The sequence below is a fragment of the Solanum tuberosum genome, unplaced genomic scaffold (genome assembly GCF_000226075.1).
Source record: "Solanum tuberosum cultivar DM 1-3 516 R44 unplaced genomic scaffold, SolTub_3.0 scf00500, whole genome shotgun sequence".
NCBI lineage: Eukaryota > Viridiplantae > Streptophyta > Magnoliopsida > Solanales > Solanaceae > Solanum > Solanum tuberosum.
This window is the reverse complement of record NW_006239419.1, coordinates 237,065-255,097: the sequence shown is the minus strand read 5'-3', so window position 1 is coordinate 255,097 and position 18,033 is coordinate 237,065. Positions and strand designations below refer to the sequence as shown.

At 32.9% G+C, this 18,033-nt stretch overlaps 3 protein-coding genes across 5 annotated transcripts in view; 2 read left to right on the top strand and 1 right to left on the bottom strand.

The window, feature by feature from the left end:
- The window catches only part of LOC102579285 (alanine--tRNA ligase, chloroplastic/mitochondrial), a 12,473-nt gene extending 7,760 nt beyond the window's left edge, over positions 1 to 4,713 (bottom strand). The window contains exons 1-5 of one of the 2 annotated variants that reach the window (XM_006364476.2): positions 4,529 to 4,713; positions 3,279 to 3,395; positions 2,977 to 3,179; positions 1,863 to 2,041; positions 835 to 913 (exon numbers count right to left, since the gene is read on the bottom strand). In XM_006364476.2, coding sequence (XP_006364538.2) covers positions 835 to 913; positions 1,863 to 2,041; positions 2,977 to 3,179; positions 3,279 to 3,395; positions 4,529 to 4,631 — 681 coding nt within the window. In that variant the 5' untranslated portion in view covers positions 4,632 to 4,713. Of the gene's footprint in view, positions 1 to 834; positions 927 to 1,862; positions 2,042 to 2,976; positions 3,180 to 3,278; positions 3,396 to 4,528 lie in introns of those variants that run through there. The other variant, XM_015303975.1, reaches the window with a different exon arrangement.
- Positions 4,714 to 12,695: 7,982 nt separating this feature from the next.
- LOC102600895 (lysine histidine transporter-like 8) lies at positions 12,696 to 15,695 on the top strand. Its single transcript, XM_006364458.2, has 6 exons — positions 12,696 to 12,747; positions 12,786 to 13,290; positions 13,370 to 13,506; positions 13,979 to 14,409; positions 14,830 to 14,961; positions 15,037 to 15,695. Exons 2-6 carry the CDS (start codon positions 12,788 to 12,790, stop codon positions 15,523 to 15,525), a joined length of 1,692 nt encoding a protein of 563 aa, XP_006364520.1. The 5' UTR covers positions 12,696 to 12,747; positions 12,786 to 12,787; the 3' UTR covers positions 15,526 to 15,695.
- A 216-nt stretch (positions 15,696 to 15,911) lies between these two features.
- Positions 15,912 to 17,329, top strand: LOC107058361 (phosphoprotein ECPP44-like). 2 transcript variants are annotated; one of them, XM_015303970.1, is made up of 2 exons: positions 15,912 to 16,712; positions 16,809 to 17,329. In XM_015303970.1, exons 1-2 carry the CDS (start codon positions 16,578 to 16,580, stop codon positions 17,058 to 17,060), a joined length of 387 nt encoding a protein of 128 aa, XP_015159456.1. In that variant the 5' UTR covers positions 15,912 to 16,577; the 3' UTR covers positions 17,061 to 17,329. The 2 variants fall into 2 exon arrangements, with proteins under 2 accessions (XP_015159456.1, XP_015159457.1); XM_015303971.1 differs by having other exon boundaries at positions 15,979 to 16,712; positions 16,821 to 17,329.
- Positions 17,330 to 18,033: the final 704 nt, after the last annotated feature.

The following is an 18,033-nucleotide window of genomic DNA, read 5'->3' as shown; positions in this document are numbered from 1 at the left end:
GAAAGCATGAGTTAGCAATCACCAACTCAAAAGCCTTAGCAAAGTCTAGAAGCGAAGTTCCACCTCCATTTCTCTCCCCAAAACCAAAGCCTCCATGAACATCATCAAATCCACTAGCAGTTGCCCCGATGTGGCCATTAAAATCTCCACCAATGACAATCTTCTCGGTATTCGGTATACCTCTAACTACCTCATCCAAATCCTCATAAAAGCGCTTTTTGGCCTCCTCGTCCAAGCCCACTTGGGGAGCATAAGCACACAGACCGAGAACGTCAAAAGATATTCCATTCAAGATCAAAATGTGAACTAAATACAGTCATTCTTAAAACTTGGTTGCAATAGACTTCTCATATTTGACAGAGCACACTCCAACGTAAATGAGGTTCCTTTGACTTAAACTGAGGTAGCTTAATAATAAAATGTGCTCTTCTCACTTATCAAAATAAATGTGTTCTTCTAAGTCATTATTTGAGTTATCCCCACTGACTAAGCCATAATGGAGAGACATTGTTTTAGCCTTGAAACTCATCTAAGTTTGAACACAGTATACATATTTCTTGAAACTGTACAGTATACATATTTCAGGATCTTAAAATACAGTATTTGGCTGTTTGATACACTTCACTTCACTTCACTTGGAAAGCAATGAAGTTCTCTAGGTATCTTTGAATGACCATAATACACCTCTGTTCAGTCTAAATGGAAGGTTGCGCTCCAGCATTTATTTACCAGATCCCTACCATGCATAAGTGCATAACTAGTTAATTGTAGAAGGATTGACCTTATTACTTCACTAAAGATATAATGCATCAGACATATCTTTCAGTGTTGTACCTCATCATGCCATAGTGCAAAAGTTTCATCATCATCTTCGTAAACACTAATCCATAATCTATCAGCTGGGAGTCCATATCTGCAGACAAAGACTATTTGACAATCAGTTCTTTTCAGTGCAAAGAACAAAAAATGGTAAAATTATAAATATGTTTGCATAATGCATATATGGATGTAAATGTTGGGTTTACAGTTTACTAAAAAATGCAGCAGCTAGAAGGCTGAAAAATATGATAGAAAATTTCTCTCTTGAAGTTTAATTAACAATAGGGTTTTAAAAAGGCATTTGAAAACAAAACATCTGCATACCAAATATTCAAAAACTTAAAAAAAAATATCTCAACGATCTAAAATATCAAACAAAATTTAAAATCTAAATAAAGTACTAGAGTCCTCTTATAACTAAACAATTAGTTATTCTAGCAAGTCAACAACAACAACCACAATATTCAACATCCCTCTTTTGCTTCGGTTGCTGCCATCTAAACAATACGCTCCAGCTTAATTTCTGCTTCTATTGTTTGCACACTTTTGTAACATCATCTTTTTTTCTGGTTTGGTGCATAAAAGCAGCCCAAGTAACTTTGTCTTGTATGAGGACTCTACTAAATGAGCTTTGATTTGGGCCACAATAGGCTATGCAGAGAATGATTATACGAGTCTATCCTCCATTATAATTGTCCATAGATCATAAGCTTCAAAAATAGGACTTCAAATAGCCAGTTGGAAACGGAATATTTGCAGAATAAATATTCAAAACCTAAAGTATCTAATAAAATTTAAAATAACAAATAGCCAAGTTCGTATATGTCCTTACTTTTATGCCTGAAACCATCATATTACAATGATTTAGATGTATTTGTTTGCAATTTATGGCATTCTAATCTTCTCATTCTTGAGAAGGGGTCCATATAAGCAGAAAATATGCTGCCACAGTAATTCCCTACTATACATGGTATCATCATACTTCAATCAAGTAGAACAGAAAGTAACTGATTATGAGACTGCATAAACATGACTTATCGTACTCAGAGGTGGAGAGCTCCCATGCCCACTTAATAGCTTCCTTCTTAAAATAATCTCCAAAACTAAAATTTCCAAGCATCTCAAAGAATGTTTGATGTCGGGATGTTCGACCCACATTCTCAATATCATTTGTTCGGATGCATTTCTGAGAAGTAGCTGCACTAGGTACTTCCCTGGGAACCTGAATAAAGTAAACCAGCATTTCTTAAAGTCAAATAAAAGTATTCACACAATTCCACAGTTTGATATCAGCACCAACAGTAAAATAAGGAAAGACAATCACATTATTTTAGTTTGTAAGAAACCATTACGTTTTATGTTTCAAATATGAGATAATTAATAGAGCTTCAAAATGCTATATTTTCATGAAGAGTCTTTTTTAAGAAAAATTATATTTTCATGTAGAGTGATTTAATTTTCAAAAGATAAAAAAAAATGATACAAGTAATAACAATAAAAAGTTCAGTCTAACCTCATAAAATCAAATGTAGCACTCAATTTGAAATGGGTGGAATAGAAGGTTTCTTCTGTTTAAAGCAGTTAAAGCAAAACAAGATACACAATTATGAACAAGAATAATCAAGATATGGATGCCAATTTACTATTTAAGAGACAGACCATGCCAACTCAGCAAGTGATTCTATGCATTTCATTAGTAGCTCTATGTTTTTTAGCTTTCAAAAATGCCTGCTGAATTAAAAAGTCATTTGGCAGCTTCTGCAAAATTTCTTTTGCAAATACTTCTTGGAAAAGAAGGCTTCAAACTTTGGTTGAACGTCTGTCATTTTATTGAAGAATTGTGATTGGAAGAAAAGGTTTTCAATGAAAAATGCCCTAAAAGACCTTCATTGAAAGAGTCTTTGGAGAAAACTTCTGGAAAAAAAAAACTTAACAAAAAGAACTAGAATGCTTGATATTCACAACTTCGTGGATTAAGTAATGGTAAAAATTAAGGAGACACATTTGCTTGATGTCCTAGAAAGTTTTGTCAGACATATGGAGAAATAGAAATTCACTGCTGATAAAGTACATTTAACTTTCAACTGAATGCTTTTCATTAACTAGATATCAGTAGAAGTAAACCACGACTTTAAAGTAGGGAATCTCATGTAGAACCTTTCCAAGGAATATAGGCTTAAACTGAAGCATTCCGGCAATTGTCAATAGAACTGTCGGATCATCTGGGACAAGAGAAGCACTTGGAAGAACCTTGTGACCTCTTGCAGCATAAAAGTCAAGGAAGCGCTGACGTATAGCGTCACCACTTGTCTGGGGATCCCTTAACTTATCCTCTACAAGTTCCACAGCCACAGGTTGTGCTGAAGGTGAAAATGAGGTCCTATAAAATTTATATACTTCCCAAAATGAAAGTTGACAAGAGAAAGAAGTTCTTATTATCAACAAAAGAATGGATATACCTTTAGCGACAAACTGTATTTCTCTTGGTCCCTTTATATTAGTGCGTCCATTTGATAAACTACTTGCATAAATTAAGGTCTGGGTCCTTACAATCAAACCTGAAGAATACCTATAACCTGCATTCAATTATCAGTTTGGTGATTTAATAGTTAGAAGAGCAAAAAAAATTCATATTTTCCAAAATTCGTGGTTGATTGAACAATCATATCGAGCAAATCTTTAAATTTCTTTTTCTTTCAGAAATATTCCAAGTTGTTTTACAAAGGAGACAAAACTTATGCGAGTTTTAAACTATTTCCAAGCTATTTGAGTAACCTATATAAATGAGTCTCAAGTTCAAGTTCCTGCCACACACAACCAAAATGTCTTTAAGCAAAAAACTGGAAAAGCTATCATTCACAAACTGTTGAATGGAAAATGGGCAAAACATAAGAGTGGATGAGGAACCTGATTACTCCAAACAAGACTTTACAGTTTGAAAAGAATTATTTCATGAGTTATATTTAATCATTAAAGACGGATTAAGAATCCTAAAAGCACCTAAACCAACTGCAGTATAAAAAGTTCACTTGATTGATTTTGATTTCAGAAATATAGATACCAAAATCCTGATTGTACTAGTTTTGTCCAAAACAGTGTGGATAAAGTCTCAAGTGGCATTTCCAAATATAATAGTATCCAACAGAACTGACACAGTATGATTGATCAATTAGAATTTAAAATTTCTATTCATTGGGGAGATAAAGAAATAGTTCTGCACTAAAGGGTGTGATTTAGTAGTCAATGCAGTGTGTGCAAGTGTTGGAGACTAGGTTCAAATTCCATCGGAGATCCAAAACAAGTAATTTCTTCTCATTTGCTTAAAAGTTGGTCGATAGAGTTACACGGTACTTGTGTTGGGGTGTGTAGGCAACTTGGCCTAGTAAAAAAGAAAATAGCGGTACCATTCTCACTCTTTCATTGCACTAAACAAGATAGACCCAGTAATTCAATTCTAGTTCGTGACATTGATCGCAGTCTAAAACCCCAATCAAATAAGAAGCAAGTGAATGCGGGACTAATGATGAAGGAGTGAAAAACATGCAATTAGTTCTAAAGGCACTTTAAAACCTCACAATAGCTATCGGTTATCCATGAAAGAGTACAAATTACTACTCCAATAATTAATCCCATACCATCAAACCCATAAACACTCCTAATTATAGCCGAAGAAAAGACTCAAAAGTAGAAAGAAAAAAAAGAAGATTACCTTTGGATGAAGGAAGAAAAGGTTTTGACTGGAAGCATGAAGTGGGAAAGAGGAGTATAGAGTCCCTGCCATGGCCAGTCTTAGGAAAGTTGAGGGTTGTCATGGAGTTTCTTGGTTTCAAATTTACCGTTATGTAATGTAAGTGCACCCACACAGATAAGCCTTTGTGGCCTTGTGGGTGTGGTTCATCACATAATCCACATAGGTATACTCTCTCTATTTATACTTCCCTATAATTATCGCAACTCCCCGCTAACCCGATACGACACCCGATTTGGGCCCAGCTAAAGCCCATCCCGATTAAAGCCCATGAAGACTTTTTTTTTTTTTTTTTAAGCCCATGAAGACTGCTCTCTAGGTTAGGGGTGTACATGACCGAGTTGGTTCGGATTTTTCAAATATCAAACCAAATCATTTGTGTAAAAATTTTAAATTTATAAACTAAACCAAACTAATAAAATTTGGATTTTTCGGGGTTTTTCAACCTCGGGTTGGTTCGGGTTTTTCAAATACCAAACCAAATCATTGTGTCGAATTTTTAAATTTATCAATCAAACCAAAAATTTTCAGATTTTTGAATTTTTTCGGTAAAGTTTGCATACAAACATATAATTAACTTGTGCTCCAAATATTTCTTTAGTCCAACCAAAATACAATTATCTAAGGTGTTTCTTAAAATATGAGATGAGTGATGACACTAAAATATTCAATAAAAAATAATAATGAAATCATCATATAAAATAAATATTGCAAAGTCATAATGAAAATGATCATAATTTAAAAGTACTAAATCATGCTAAAATAAGTTTAATAAGAATTAGTTACATTAATAAATATTTAAGGAAAATTAAAATTAGATTATGTATTTTAATTGTCTAAACCAATGTAAAACTAAAGAACAAATATTCAATATTATTGTCATTCTTAGTGTTGAATTGATTTTCTTTTTGCATTAGTATTAATTTGATTTTGATTTAAGTTTTATTATAATTATCAACATCTATGAACTATAATCTTTATTGGACCATTCCAAATTCTAAGTTTTAAACTTGAAATAATATATTAAAAGATAAAAACTATGAAATAGTATAAGAAATATTTTAAAATTATATCAAAGTAAATATTTTTATGTATAAAATAAAATTTTAAAATTACATATATAATGTCGGGTTGTTTTTTTTTAGCTAAAACCAAACCAACCCAAATATAGTCGGATTTTTTTTCCGATTTGACTCGATTTGCGGTTTGGTTCGGTTTTCGGTTCGATTTTGTACACCCCTACTCTAGGTCTATTATCAGAGCATTGAGCAACTGCTACTTTTTTTTCCGCAAATTTATCACTAGACAGTGTCTAGTGGCCTTTTATTAAACATAAAAAATATCAATAGGGATAAGTGCAAGCAAGGGGGGCAAGGCCTTACCTTACTAATCTTAATGAAGTACCTAACATCTACTGGCTAACAAGCATGAAGAAAATAAGAGCTAGAGAGAACTAAGTATTTTCTGATCACCACAGAGTTTGTAATACACTCCATGATGATATTACAAATGAGGATGCTTAAATAATGTAAAAATATACCAATCAAGAAGAAAGTTGAGTTATCAGCCTCAAACTTTCTATTACAAATGCGTGAATTAAAAAAGATTGATTGTCCATCAAAAGTAACTTGAACTATTTTTCTCTTATCTTCTTCTTCAAACCTATCCAACAACAGTTGATAATTCATACTTTCTTTATGGATTTATTGGATCTTGTTGAACCTATTGTTACTGTCAAATGGTTCTTCTTTGCCTGTCGCATCGGTAGGTGTCTTGGAACAAACTCCTCAGTCATTTTACCGTCCCAACTATATTGCCTTCCATGTGTCTTATCAAGAGAATCCTCGCCAAAATCAAGCATATTGTCTTCCTTATTTTCATCAAGAGAATCCTCGCCCAAATCAAGCATATTGTCTTCCTCATCTTCATCAAGAGAATCCTCGCCAAAATCAAGCATATTGTCTTCCTCATCTTTATCAAGAGAATCCTCGCCCAAATCAATTGTATGTGACACTAAGGCCCTTGACTCATTCTTCTTTGCAATCACACATTTAGGTACAAATACGGGAGCTTCTGGACTTAATTTGCTATTCAAAGTAGGCGGTTAGACCTGCATTTCTTGGATCAAATCGTTGTCATTCTCTGTTAACTTTACTTGCTTTCCAGTAGTCTTCAATAAAGCATCAAAGCTATTCGAACATAATAGGTCTCTTGATGCATTACTAATATCTTGCCTCTTCTCACTGCCATGAAAATTTCTACTCACACCCTTTTCACTACATGGAGAATTATTTTGACTAGTCGGGGAAAGACTTTGATTACTAGTTGAATTTTTGTGTGCAACCAGTGTCCAATTTTTAGTTGCATTCTTGGTTTCAACTTGCAAAACATGCTGCCCAGAATTTTCAGCATCTTCAACATCAGATGTATCCATTAGTTTGTGTCCTGAATCCATTTTTTTTTGCCTAAATCAACTCGCGGCGCATCAACCCCAACTCTTGGTGTTCCCCCTTTGTTTTCGGTAGTTGTTTGAACACCAATATTACTTGTAACAACATCCATTGAAGTGTGCACGGATTTTGCTTAGAAGTGACAACAACCAATTGTTGTATCTAAAGAAGTAGTCTTTACTTTGTATCGCATCTCAACCTTTCTTTTTTCATTTTAGTATTTCTCTCGCATCACCTTTGATACTTTTCACTATCGATAGTACCTTTTTGAAGCAACTTCAATGATATCATCAATTTGTTTGTTATTTTGATTTTTTTTTTATAGATTAAACGACAACTATCTTCATCATGACCTTGGTGCTTACAATAATTGCAATACAAAGGTAGATTATCATATACAATCTCCTGAAAAACCTCGGTCAACTTACCAGATTTTCATCCACAAACTGCAATCTTATACGATTTGGAAGCTTTTCCATTAGATCAAGTATAACCTTGACCCTAGCTGTGCTAGGTCTTGACTTGATTTGAGTAGCTTTATCTATAGCTATTGGTTTCCCAACTGCCAATGCTATAGACAACAGAAACTTCTTTGCAAACAAATCTGGAGATAAGTTTGGTAAAGAAATCCAAACCACAGCTAACGTCGTTTTCTCCTTAGGATTATATTCAATGGACCATGGAAAAATCCTACATTGGTGCTCCTCTCCATTGTAGAGAAGATAATTAACTGAGCGAGATAAAGCTAGTATATAATCTTCATACTGATCAAATCTCAACAAAATTTGTCTTGGAGCAAGTAAACCAAATAAACAATTGCCCTTGGTACCAAGATGTTTTGGTAAAATTGACCGTAATACCTTAAAATCTGGCGCACCATGGGATAATTTAAACACCATTGCTTGATGCAATCCCTCTTCAATCATAAAGTCTTGCCTTTCCTCCATTGAAAACATGATAGTAGGTTCTCCATGAATTATTTCGATTGATTTTGCGATTGTTTTTGAGTTAATTAAGACAGATTGTTTAGGATTTATAATATTGGAATTGAAAAGAGTGGCGTACGTGATGGTTTGGGGTGGTGGGGCGTGATGGACAGCCTCGAAAGGAGGCCGTCCAGTGGCAGTAGCAGCCATGAGTGCTGCGCAGCTGCTGGCTAGGAAGGAGCAACTGCTACTCAATCCCATCTTTAAAAGGGATTTAAGTAGTTTGCCTTTATTTACATTTACACTTGTAATAATTGATTTGTTAATCTATGTAGCATAAAATTGTTCACACACTAACACTATTTCCTACCATTTTTCTGAGTTTAGGTCAAGACCTTTCTATTTAGTAAGTTCTTCAATTTCAACATCTTTTAAAGATAATTAAATTTTAAAAAAAAAATTCTTTTCATTTCTTGAACATCCGATCAAACCAAAATTCCTAAATTAAGATGAAGGGAGTATAATTTTTCGAATAATATAACGATATATTAATCGACATTGAAAGGTATAGACTTATAGTATGTAAATAATTTAATTTCTTCATTGCCTATATATGGGCTTTCGAAATCTTTGTTCGACTCTGCGTACATTTTTTTCAACTTCCTTTCATCTTTCCTCGGAAAATAATGCATCTTATCAAAATTCATTGCAGAATTGTCGTTTCCTTTGAGCACTAGTCAACATTTCACACGACTATTATATATAATAATATGATCTTTCCTTTTGTGACTTTCAACTATACGAATGCGACTTTTACTAACCTGCACTTACACCACTTCTTTTTATTAAATTTAATTAATTATTTGGTCAGTGTTGTTGGCTTCACGTGGCGGCTAAGAAACTGACGTCAGATACGGTAGCAAGTTTTTGAGAGATATGAATTTGATCGAAGTTAGTAATTTTGAGTCAAATTATAATTTTAAATTTGTCTTAAGAAATTTATTTAATAGGTATATATTATTAATTTAAAAAGGCAAAAATTCTAAACCATGTACTTTAAAACTTGACTTTGCTTCTCACATTATTTGTTTAAATTTTAACGGAGAACTCAAGTGTTCACTGTAAATTTTAAAAACTACAGTATAATACATATGTTTAGGAATAAATATATAAAGGTAATTTTATACCTATCATCATTTTTATGATTTTATCATAAATATTGTTATAATTGATATTGGTTATACGTGATTGGACATGTCTAATTGTCTACTATTCTATATATTAAAAAAAGTTATGTTAATAACTTAATTTGTCCGTTGTGACATAGCATGGACTTAGCCTCCAAGGGTGGAGTTATAGCCGCCTCAAGTTGTTTAGTCGGACATCTTTACTTTAGTCAGAAATTACATTGTTTATATATGTAAAATTCTGACGTAGTAATAAAACGTGTCTATTTGAATTAAGTAATTTTTTGTTCGAATCTCAACACAATATTTTTTTTTGTTTTATTTTGACACCAAGTCACTTGTACACACAATTATTCTTGCATCAAACAAATACATTTATTTTAGATTATTAATTTTAGTTCACCTAAAGAATTCTTAAATATTTCTCAAGTTTCTTAATTCTTATTATTACAATTTAAATCAATATAGAGTTCTATATATAAATAAATTATTTATTTATATTTGAAATATGTATGTGATTAAATAGATAATAATTGTATTTATAATTTTATCCAATATAGAATATACTTTCAAAAAATTCTTTTGTTTTCTTTTTTGAATTTGATTGTGTGATCTAGACTCGTTTGTTCAATTAGTATTTCACTTGGTACACAGTAATTTGTATATTTTTTTATAATATAAAATTAATGCAACAAAAAATATCTTGATTGTTCGTATTTGATAGAATAATGGAATCGTTGATGCAAAATCATTGGACTAAACAAAATAATATTCAACTCACTTATTGAAAAAAATATGTTCTTAAATATTGTTGATAAAAAAAATGTCCTTTGACAATCAAACCCAAAAGACAAACATCTTAAAGATCGAAGCAAATAATGTTTCAATTGTTATTTTTTAATCATTCATGTCTAATATGACTAGTCCGATTAATTTAATTAGATTTTTTTTTGTTTTTCATCCGGTGTTCGGTATCAACATTGGAGCTTGATTAAATTCGGATTCGAACCGGAAAGTCCTACATTAGAGATAAAGCGTTCCCTAACAAAGGCGACTCTGTACCAAGGAGGCTCGAACCCGAGACCTCTTGGTTAAGGATGAAGAAGTACTTACCAGTTACCACTCCACCACAACCCTTGTTGGTAATTTAATTAGATTTGTATTATAACATACTCATCAGTCATCAGGAGGAATTTTAGCATGAGCAAAAGAACTTTATTTACAGATATTTCAAATTTAAGATTTTTAATTAAGAATAATTTTTTTCTACTATTATAACACTATATAAATTCCCTTAATTTCTTCTAAAGAGTATTCATATTCATATGTAACTCTAAAATTATCTCTTTCGGAAACAGTTCACATTTCACACCACCATTAATATATATTTTGACTTTCTTATTATTGTAATTTCATTTTCCAACTAAGAATACGGCATTCACCTACCTTTCTCACAAACACTTTCTAATAGTATATTCCTATCTATGTCAAATATTAAATTCGTTCGCATCCACTATAATATTATAATCTGGTAAAAGATAATCATTGAATGGGAGCTAGGTAAGAAACCACCTTAATTATTTTATTTTAGTGTACCATATGTCGCATCAACTTTATGGCCAACACCTTATCATTGGTGTTTATAGCGTTTTTCCTTAGTGGAAATTAGATACTTCATTAAATTTACTCAACGTTGGTGTTTCCTCAAGGAGATTTAATTTTATAGTCCATCACAAATATTATTTTAGTTTATGATTCTTTTGACAGAAGATCAGTAAAAATAGCATAAGAGTATGTAAGAATAATACAATGCAGTTTTTATAGGATTGTTTTCTTCTATTCAATGATAGAAATTGACATAAGAGATAGTTTCCTTGGTCCTTTAATTTTTAGTGGATAACTCTCTATGTACAACCTTGTTAATTGGACATTTGGACTAAGTTAATCACATTATCAGATGTAAGTTTTTGCCTCCATCTTTTTCGATTAACTTTTTTTTTGTAAATTTATTTTAAGTTTTCTGTATACATATTTAGTTTTGATTCCATAAAAACTACTACTCATATACTTTTTACTTTAGGATAGTAGTACGTAGTTGCTATCCTAGCTGAACACAGTGGCGGAGCCAGCCAAGATTTTTAGTATATCCTACCTGAACCCCTGAAGTAATGTTCCTACTATATATTATCACATTTCAGTTTTTGGAAAGTACTATACAAATAATTCGTTAGTAACATTATTTTATTATTTGATGATTAACTCATTTTGATTTTTAAAAAATGGTGATTAACATAGAAAAAACGTTTTGTTCTCTCTTTTTATTTTTAAATTAAATATTTTAAGAGACAAAATTGCGCTCCATAATTTTGGGAAAATGTCTTAAACTGAGACTCCTAGAAAACAAGAAATTAGCGATAGACAAAATTTCATAGCTAAACAACAAAAATCTCATGCTAATTCAATTTAACTGCGAATTATAACAAAATTCATTTAGCTAGAAGCTATTTAGCTATTGATTACTTACAAATTCGTAGCTAATTTTCTATTTTCGTGAAACATAATTTGGAATGGAGAAAATAAACGATAAAAAAATATATTGATTTTTTTACGAGATCTAAAGAAAATTGGGGGTTTTATATTTATAATTGGAGGTGGAAGTATTATAACTAGAATTCGAAAATAGGACGGAGAAATAATTTAGTAATGCGTGAAAGGACCAGGAGAGCACGACTAGCTTGGACTTCAATCTCACACACACACATACTATTTGTATATTCCAAAATGGCAACCATAGTAGGTCATGAAATAGGAATCTGTTTGTTTCATGCATGCAATATAATGAAATAAATAAAAATGTTGAGCAATAATTCATCAGTACTCTTAATTAGCTGAGAGAGGCGTTAATGGACACTTGTTATTATTGTCCTCATGCTTAGTTGCTTACCAACTACTACCAAGTTGCCTTTCTCATTTCCGTGGTAGGCCAACTCCAAGTCAAAATCAATCCCATTCATATAAGAGATAATTATAACGAATTATTCTTAGAATTTAAGCAACATATATAAAATTAACTAGTAAATCACAACGTTACTTAATTAAATTATGTACTGTGATTAATGCTTTAACTATAAGAATAAATAAAATTAATTAATGGCCACTTGAACTAAAAAGGTAAAGCAGCCTATTACCATATAATCAAATAAAAACAACATAGACCTACCTATAAAACTAATTTAATTATTTGCTGTGCCAATTTAATATGACCCTAGTTGTTTTTCAAAATGTTATCAGAATTAAGGTCTGCTTAATCATATCGATCTTTAAGAATTCAAATCAAGGGAATAATATTGGAAAGAGAAAGATCAAAAGCAGCCAAGTTTGTCAAAGTGTAACAGGTTGCGTTCCTAGCTACTTCCTGGTTAGACCATAGTCAGTTTCTTAATTATATGCCATTTTGTCATGTGGAGACTTTCTGGTCAAATCATACCAACTAACCACTTATGTCCTTATATAAATACCTCCATCCACATTTCACATTTCTCATGCAATTTAAGCTTATTAAGAGTTAGCTATATACTATCTTATAGTCTCTTGTAAGTTTGTGACTTTTCTTATAAGTCCTTAGGACTTGTAGAGATAATATTTGGAGAGACAAAAATGGCTGGTGTTGAAGATCAAGTTAGTTCTTTACCCAACTCGTTACCGATAACGCCACGGACAGCTCCAATGTTTCATCATGATGATCAATTCGGCTCTGTACCCATAACTCCACGAACGGCGTCTGTAGCACAAACGCCGTCTATACTATCATTACCCATAACTCCACGGACGGCTCGAACGCCGTCGATAGTATCGTTACCTCCTTCACAGTTTCACTCGCCATCTCTTTCTCGATCTCCGTTACTTCTCACGGGAGATCATGCTACAAATAAACCCGTTAAAACTCCAAGGTCACGTGGATTAACCCCGCGTTTCATCACTCCTTTGGGTAGTCCTCTTAGAAAGGCCCTTAAAATGACAAGATTGGATCCGCAAGACGCGTGGTTACCAATCACCGAGTCCAGAAATGGAAACGCATTCTACGCTGCCTTTCATACTCTTTGTTCTGGGATTGGTATTCAAGCTCTTGTTCTGCCTGTTGCTTTTACCATACTTGGCTGGTAATTATTTTTATTTATACATAATAGTATTTATTATTAACCTAGCTACTTATTGATTTATAGTAACTAATTTTTGCAGGGCTTGGGGTATTATTGGCTTAACGGTTGCATTTGTATGGCAGCTCTACACTCTTTATTTAATGGTTCACCTTCATGAAAATCATGAAACAGGACTACGTTACAGTAGATACTTGCAACTGGCATGCGCAACTTTTGGTAAGTATATATCATCGATCAAATATATAGATACTCTTGTTAGAATTAGATGGGAGATGTGGAAATTGGACCGGCTTGAGAAATCATGATTTTAATCTGTACGTAAAAGTTTGCTTGTGTCAAAATGTCCTAAAAGGTCAAATAACGTGAATATTCTTCCCTTTTGTTTATTTTTACATTTTTACTTTTGAAAATATGATAATGTGAAAGCTATGACTGCGCGGAGCCTTAAACTAACTTAGTTTAAACGTAGGCCTGCGCAGAAAATTATACTATTTTATAAATGATTAAAATTAGTCTTCAGTGTTTTGTTTTTTTTTTTCATAATTAAACCACTAGTGAAAATTTTAGCTTTGACAGGACTGATTCTATGACATGTTAATTTTTCCATCTCTATTAATAATTAAATATAATTGGAAGATGTAGTTAGATGGTTGATAATTTAATTAACGTTAATTATTTTTATGATCAGGTGAGAAATTAGGGAAACTAAGCTCAGCGTTTCCACTGGGTTATCTGTCAGCGGGGACATGTTGCGCGTTGATTATTATAGGCGGCTCAACAGCGAAGCTATTATATGAGACTTTATGTGGGGCAACATGTAGTAATCCGAAGCCATTGACTGTTGTTGAATGGTACTTGGTGTTTACATGTGTTGCAGTGGTTTTAGCTCAGTTGCCAAATTTGAATTCAATAGCTGGAATATCTCTAATTGGTGCGCTTACAGCCGTTGGATATTGTACAGCACTATGGACGGTTTCAGTTGCTGAGGGTAGGCTACCTAATGTCTCTTATGAACCTGTCCGAAAGGGAAGCCAAGTTAATAAGATATTTGATCTTCTTAATGCTTTTGGCATTATTGCTTTTGCTTTCAGAGGCCACAATCTCATACTTGAGATTCAGGTAAAAACTAAATTTACTTTTCACATATATTATAATCTTATCAATTGGGTGAGCTAGCCATTATTTAGTTTACAAGATAAACTCAAAAAAGATAATTGAAGATTAAACAAATTTAATTGTTCAAGTGGGTTGAGGAATTTACCTAATTAGGCCTAGAAAGTCGTCAAGAATATATTTTTATTTTTACTACATGAAGTTAGGTACCACAAAAATTCATGAAAAGCATACAGAAGAAAGTTTGTTGTTGACTTTGACTTTTGCTGACCTTTTTAGTTGGACAATTTTGAAAATTCTTACCAACCTTTTGGTTGAAACTTAAAAAGTATATATTAATTTATTTACAATAGGTAAACGTGGCATGATATGTAAAATAAATTGACGATACATATGTATATAACTTAAACTCATTGATTGATGCAGGCGACAATGCCTTCGAGTGAGAAGCACCCATCGCAAGTGCCTATGTGGAGGGGTGTGCAATTCGCATATCTACTCATAGCAATGTGCCTATTCCCTCTTGCAGTTGGTGGCTACTGGGCTTATGGTCATTTGGTACGCATCTTAGACTCTTGTACAAATTACAATATTTGTAGTAAATAATATCAATAACAATAATTTTATTTTCAGATTCCAGCAAACGGGAGTGTGTTAACGGCATTATTTGCATTCCATAGCCAAGATGTTTCGCGATCTGTATTAGCTTTAATAAGTATTTTTGTGATAATAAATGCGGTGAGCTCATTCCAACTGTACGGAATGCCAATGTTTGACGATATGGAATCAGCTTACACAACAAGGTGCAAAAAAGCATGCCCGTGGTGGCTCCGTTCGATATTCAGGGCAATCTTCGGGTTCGTGTGCTTCTTCATTGCGGTGGCTCTTCCATTTTTGGGTAGCTTTACTGGGCTTATTGGAGGAATTGCTCTGCCTATTACATTTGCTCATCCATGTTTTATGTGGCTTAAAGTGAAGAAGCCCAAAAAGTACTCTCTAAGTTGGTGGGTAAATTGGGGACTTGGGCTTTTGGGAATGGCCTTAAGTGGGATTTTGATTGCTGCTGGTTTGTATGTGGTTATTGACACTGGTGTTAAAATTAGCTTCTTCAATCCTCAGTAACTAGTATGAACATGCGAAATTAATAGTACTGAAAAGGTTGGTTTGAACAACAATTTAATTTATTGTTATCTTACTTTGAGTTGGTAGATTTTATTGTACTTCTTTATGGAATTTCAAGGAATAAATTAGTAAAGAATTTCTTGATTCCAAATGGGCATGTTTTTTGAATATATATATACTTTGCACTTACTCTATAGATGAAGTTTTTATTTGAAATAAGGTGCAAATTCTAATCGTAACACGAGTGGGAATTCATGAAAAAGAAAAATTTCATTGTATATGAAAATACAATATTGAGACTAATTACAGAAACTAACCTGTAAGCCTAAATCACAATTTCATAAGTGGTTTTAGGAAGGGTTGGATCTCAAATTAATAAGTGATAGTTTAGGTATGAAACTCACACTTTCAATAGTTAATAGTTTAGGTGGCTATCTCTATGAAACACGTCTCTTTCTTCATAAGATAGGAATAAGATTGTGTAGACATCTTTCTCTCCCGTGGAATAATAATAATAAATACTGGATATGTACGTCATTGTTGGTGTTGTATTAAAATGTGAAGTAGAGTCGTCCAATACACCTTGTGATTTTCCATCTTGTTTGAAGCAATGAATGTGTTGCTGCAGGTCCCAAACCTGGTCGGTGTTAATATTCTTTGCATTTCATAGTCCAAAACCCATTAACATTAAGTACTAGTGTACTACCCTTGGCATTCTTCCTTAAACAAATAAAAAAAGCCACTGGCTCTTTGCTTTACACGATATAACGTACGACCTAAGGCATAAACAAGAATATCATCAACATTAATTAATTAAAGACATGATAATAAATCTCAATTTGCGTTAACCGTCCAAACCGACATTTCACTATTTTTTTTGCTAGGTAGCACCAATAGCCGACACATTCCCAAATCTCCTACTATTTGTTTCGCCTATATAAACAGTGTCTTGAGCATGACTATATATAAGGCACAAAAATTCACTGAAAGCACAATTTCAAATATATATTGTAGTAGCTAAATGGCAGAGGAGACAATGAACAAGGGTACTAATGATGGTGGATGTGGATTGTTCAATTTCATGGGAAAAAAAGAAGAAGACAAGGCTCACCACTGTCAATGTGGAGGAGAAGCACAGTCTCACTCTCATGGAAGCAGTTCATCACACTCACAGCAATTCTAGCTCGGTAAGCTACTTTAACAAGTCTTGCTGAAATTTTGTTGCATAAAGGACAGTAAGTTTCTCTGTTTTTTAAAAAAAAATTCTTCTTATGTTTGATAAGTTGAAATTTCAGTCAAGCGATGATGAGGAAGTAGAAGAGGGCAGTACCGGAGAAAAGAAAAAGGGACTTAAAGAGAAGATCAAAGAAAAGATGTCCGGTACTGACCATGGTCAGCAAGAAAATGAATTGATTCCTATGGCTCCTAATGCAAATGCAACACACGAAGAAGACAAGAAAATAGGATTAATAGACAAGATAAAAGAAAATTTTCCAGGTCACCACAACAAGAACCAGCTGCTCATACTACTTTAGATGAGCAAGGTGAACCAAAAGATGAGAAGAAAGGATTGCTTGACAAAATCAAAGAGAAATTGTCACAAGAACCATGATGACGAAGAGAAACACAAGTCTAACTGAAATTAAGAATTAATCCTCTAGCTTCTGCACTACTGTATGAATTCAATCGCTTTTTTAATCTTTTTATTTGCTTTACTCTATGTTTGGAGTAGTGATGTGATCCTTGTAATTGATTTTCTATTGTATGTTTCAATTCCAAGTAAATGAAATTTTCTATTGTATGGGTGAATCTTTAACTTCCTAGCATTATGATACCTCACTTAACATTAAAGTTACAAAATTGGTTTATAACAGTCACAATAAAGTAATTGAACTTATACATCCAGTAAAGTTATTTTTTAAAATTAGTTAAAGAAAGTGAACCGAGCGTGAGTTAATTGTTCAGAAAATAGAAGGAATGGTTGAAAAGTTAGATTTCAGATACTGAAAATGCAAATTATATATAACAGAGACAAGGAAACAAAGATGAAATCTGTAGCCCAACTAGTTGGGCTGCACAAAAGAATCTCTGGATAACTAACCTAGTTGTAATAGGGCCTGCTGCCAGATCACTTCATTACAGACTGTCCTCTTATACATTGAGAATGGCCCAAAAGTTCAGCAGGCCAGGCCATAAAAACTGCACAATTTTTCTCTGGTCAAATTTTAAAAATAGCCAATTTTGTAATCCATGACATTTCAAACTTAAAAAAGATGGAATTCGATCCGCAGACATCGGCAGGAGTTTGACTTAAGTGCAAAATCCATGACACTATTTTTAAATCTTTCACTTGTTTAAGTTTGAAATTCATGGCAATGCTATTCTGTCAATATCTTCCACATCAAAATGTTTATTTTTTAACGAAATTTTGAACATTGGCTATTTCTCAAAAATCAGTGGCTTAAGCCATACAAATTTTCACAAAAAGCAAATCTACAGTAAATTTAA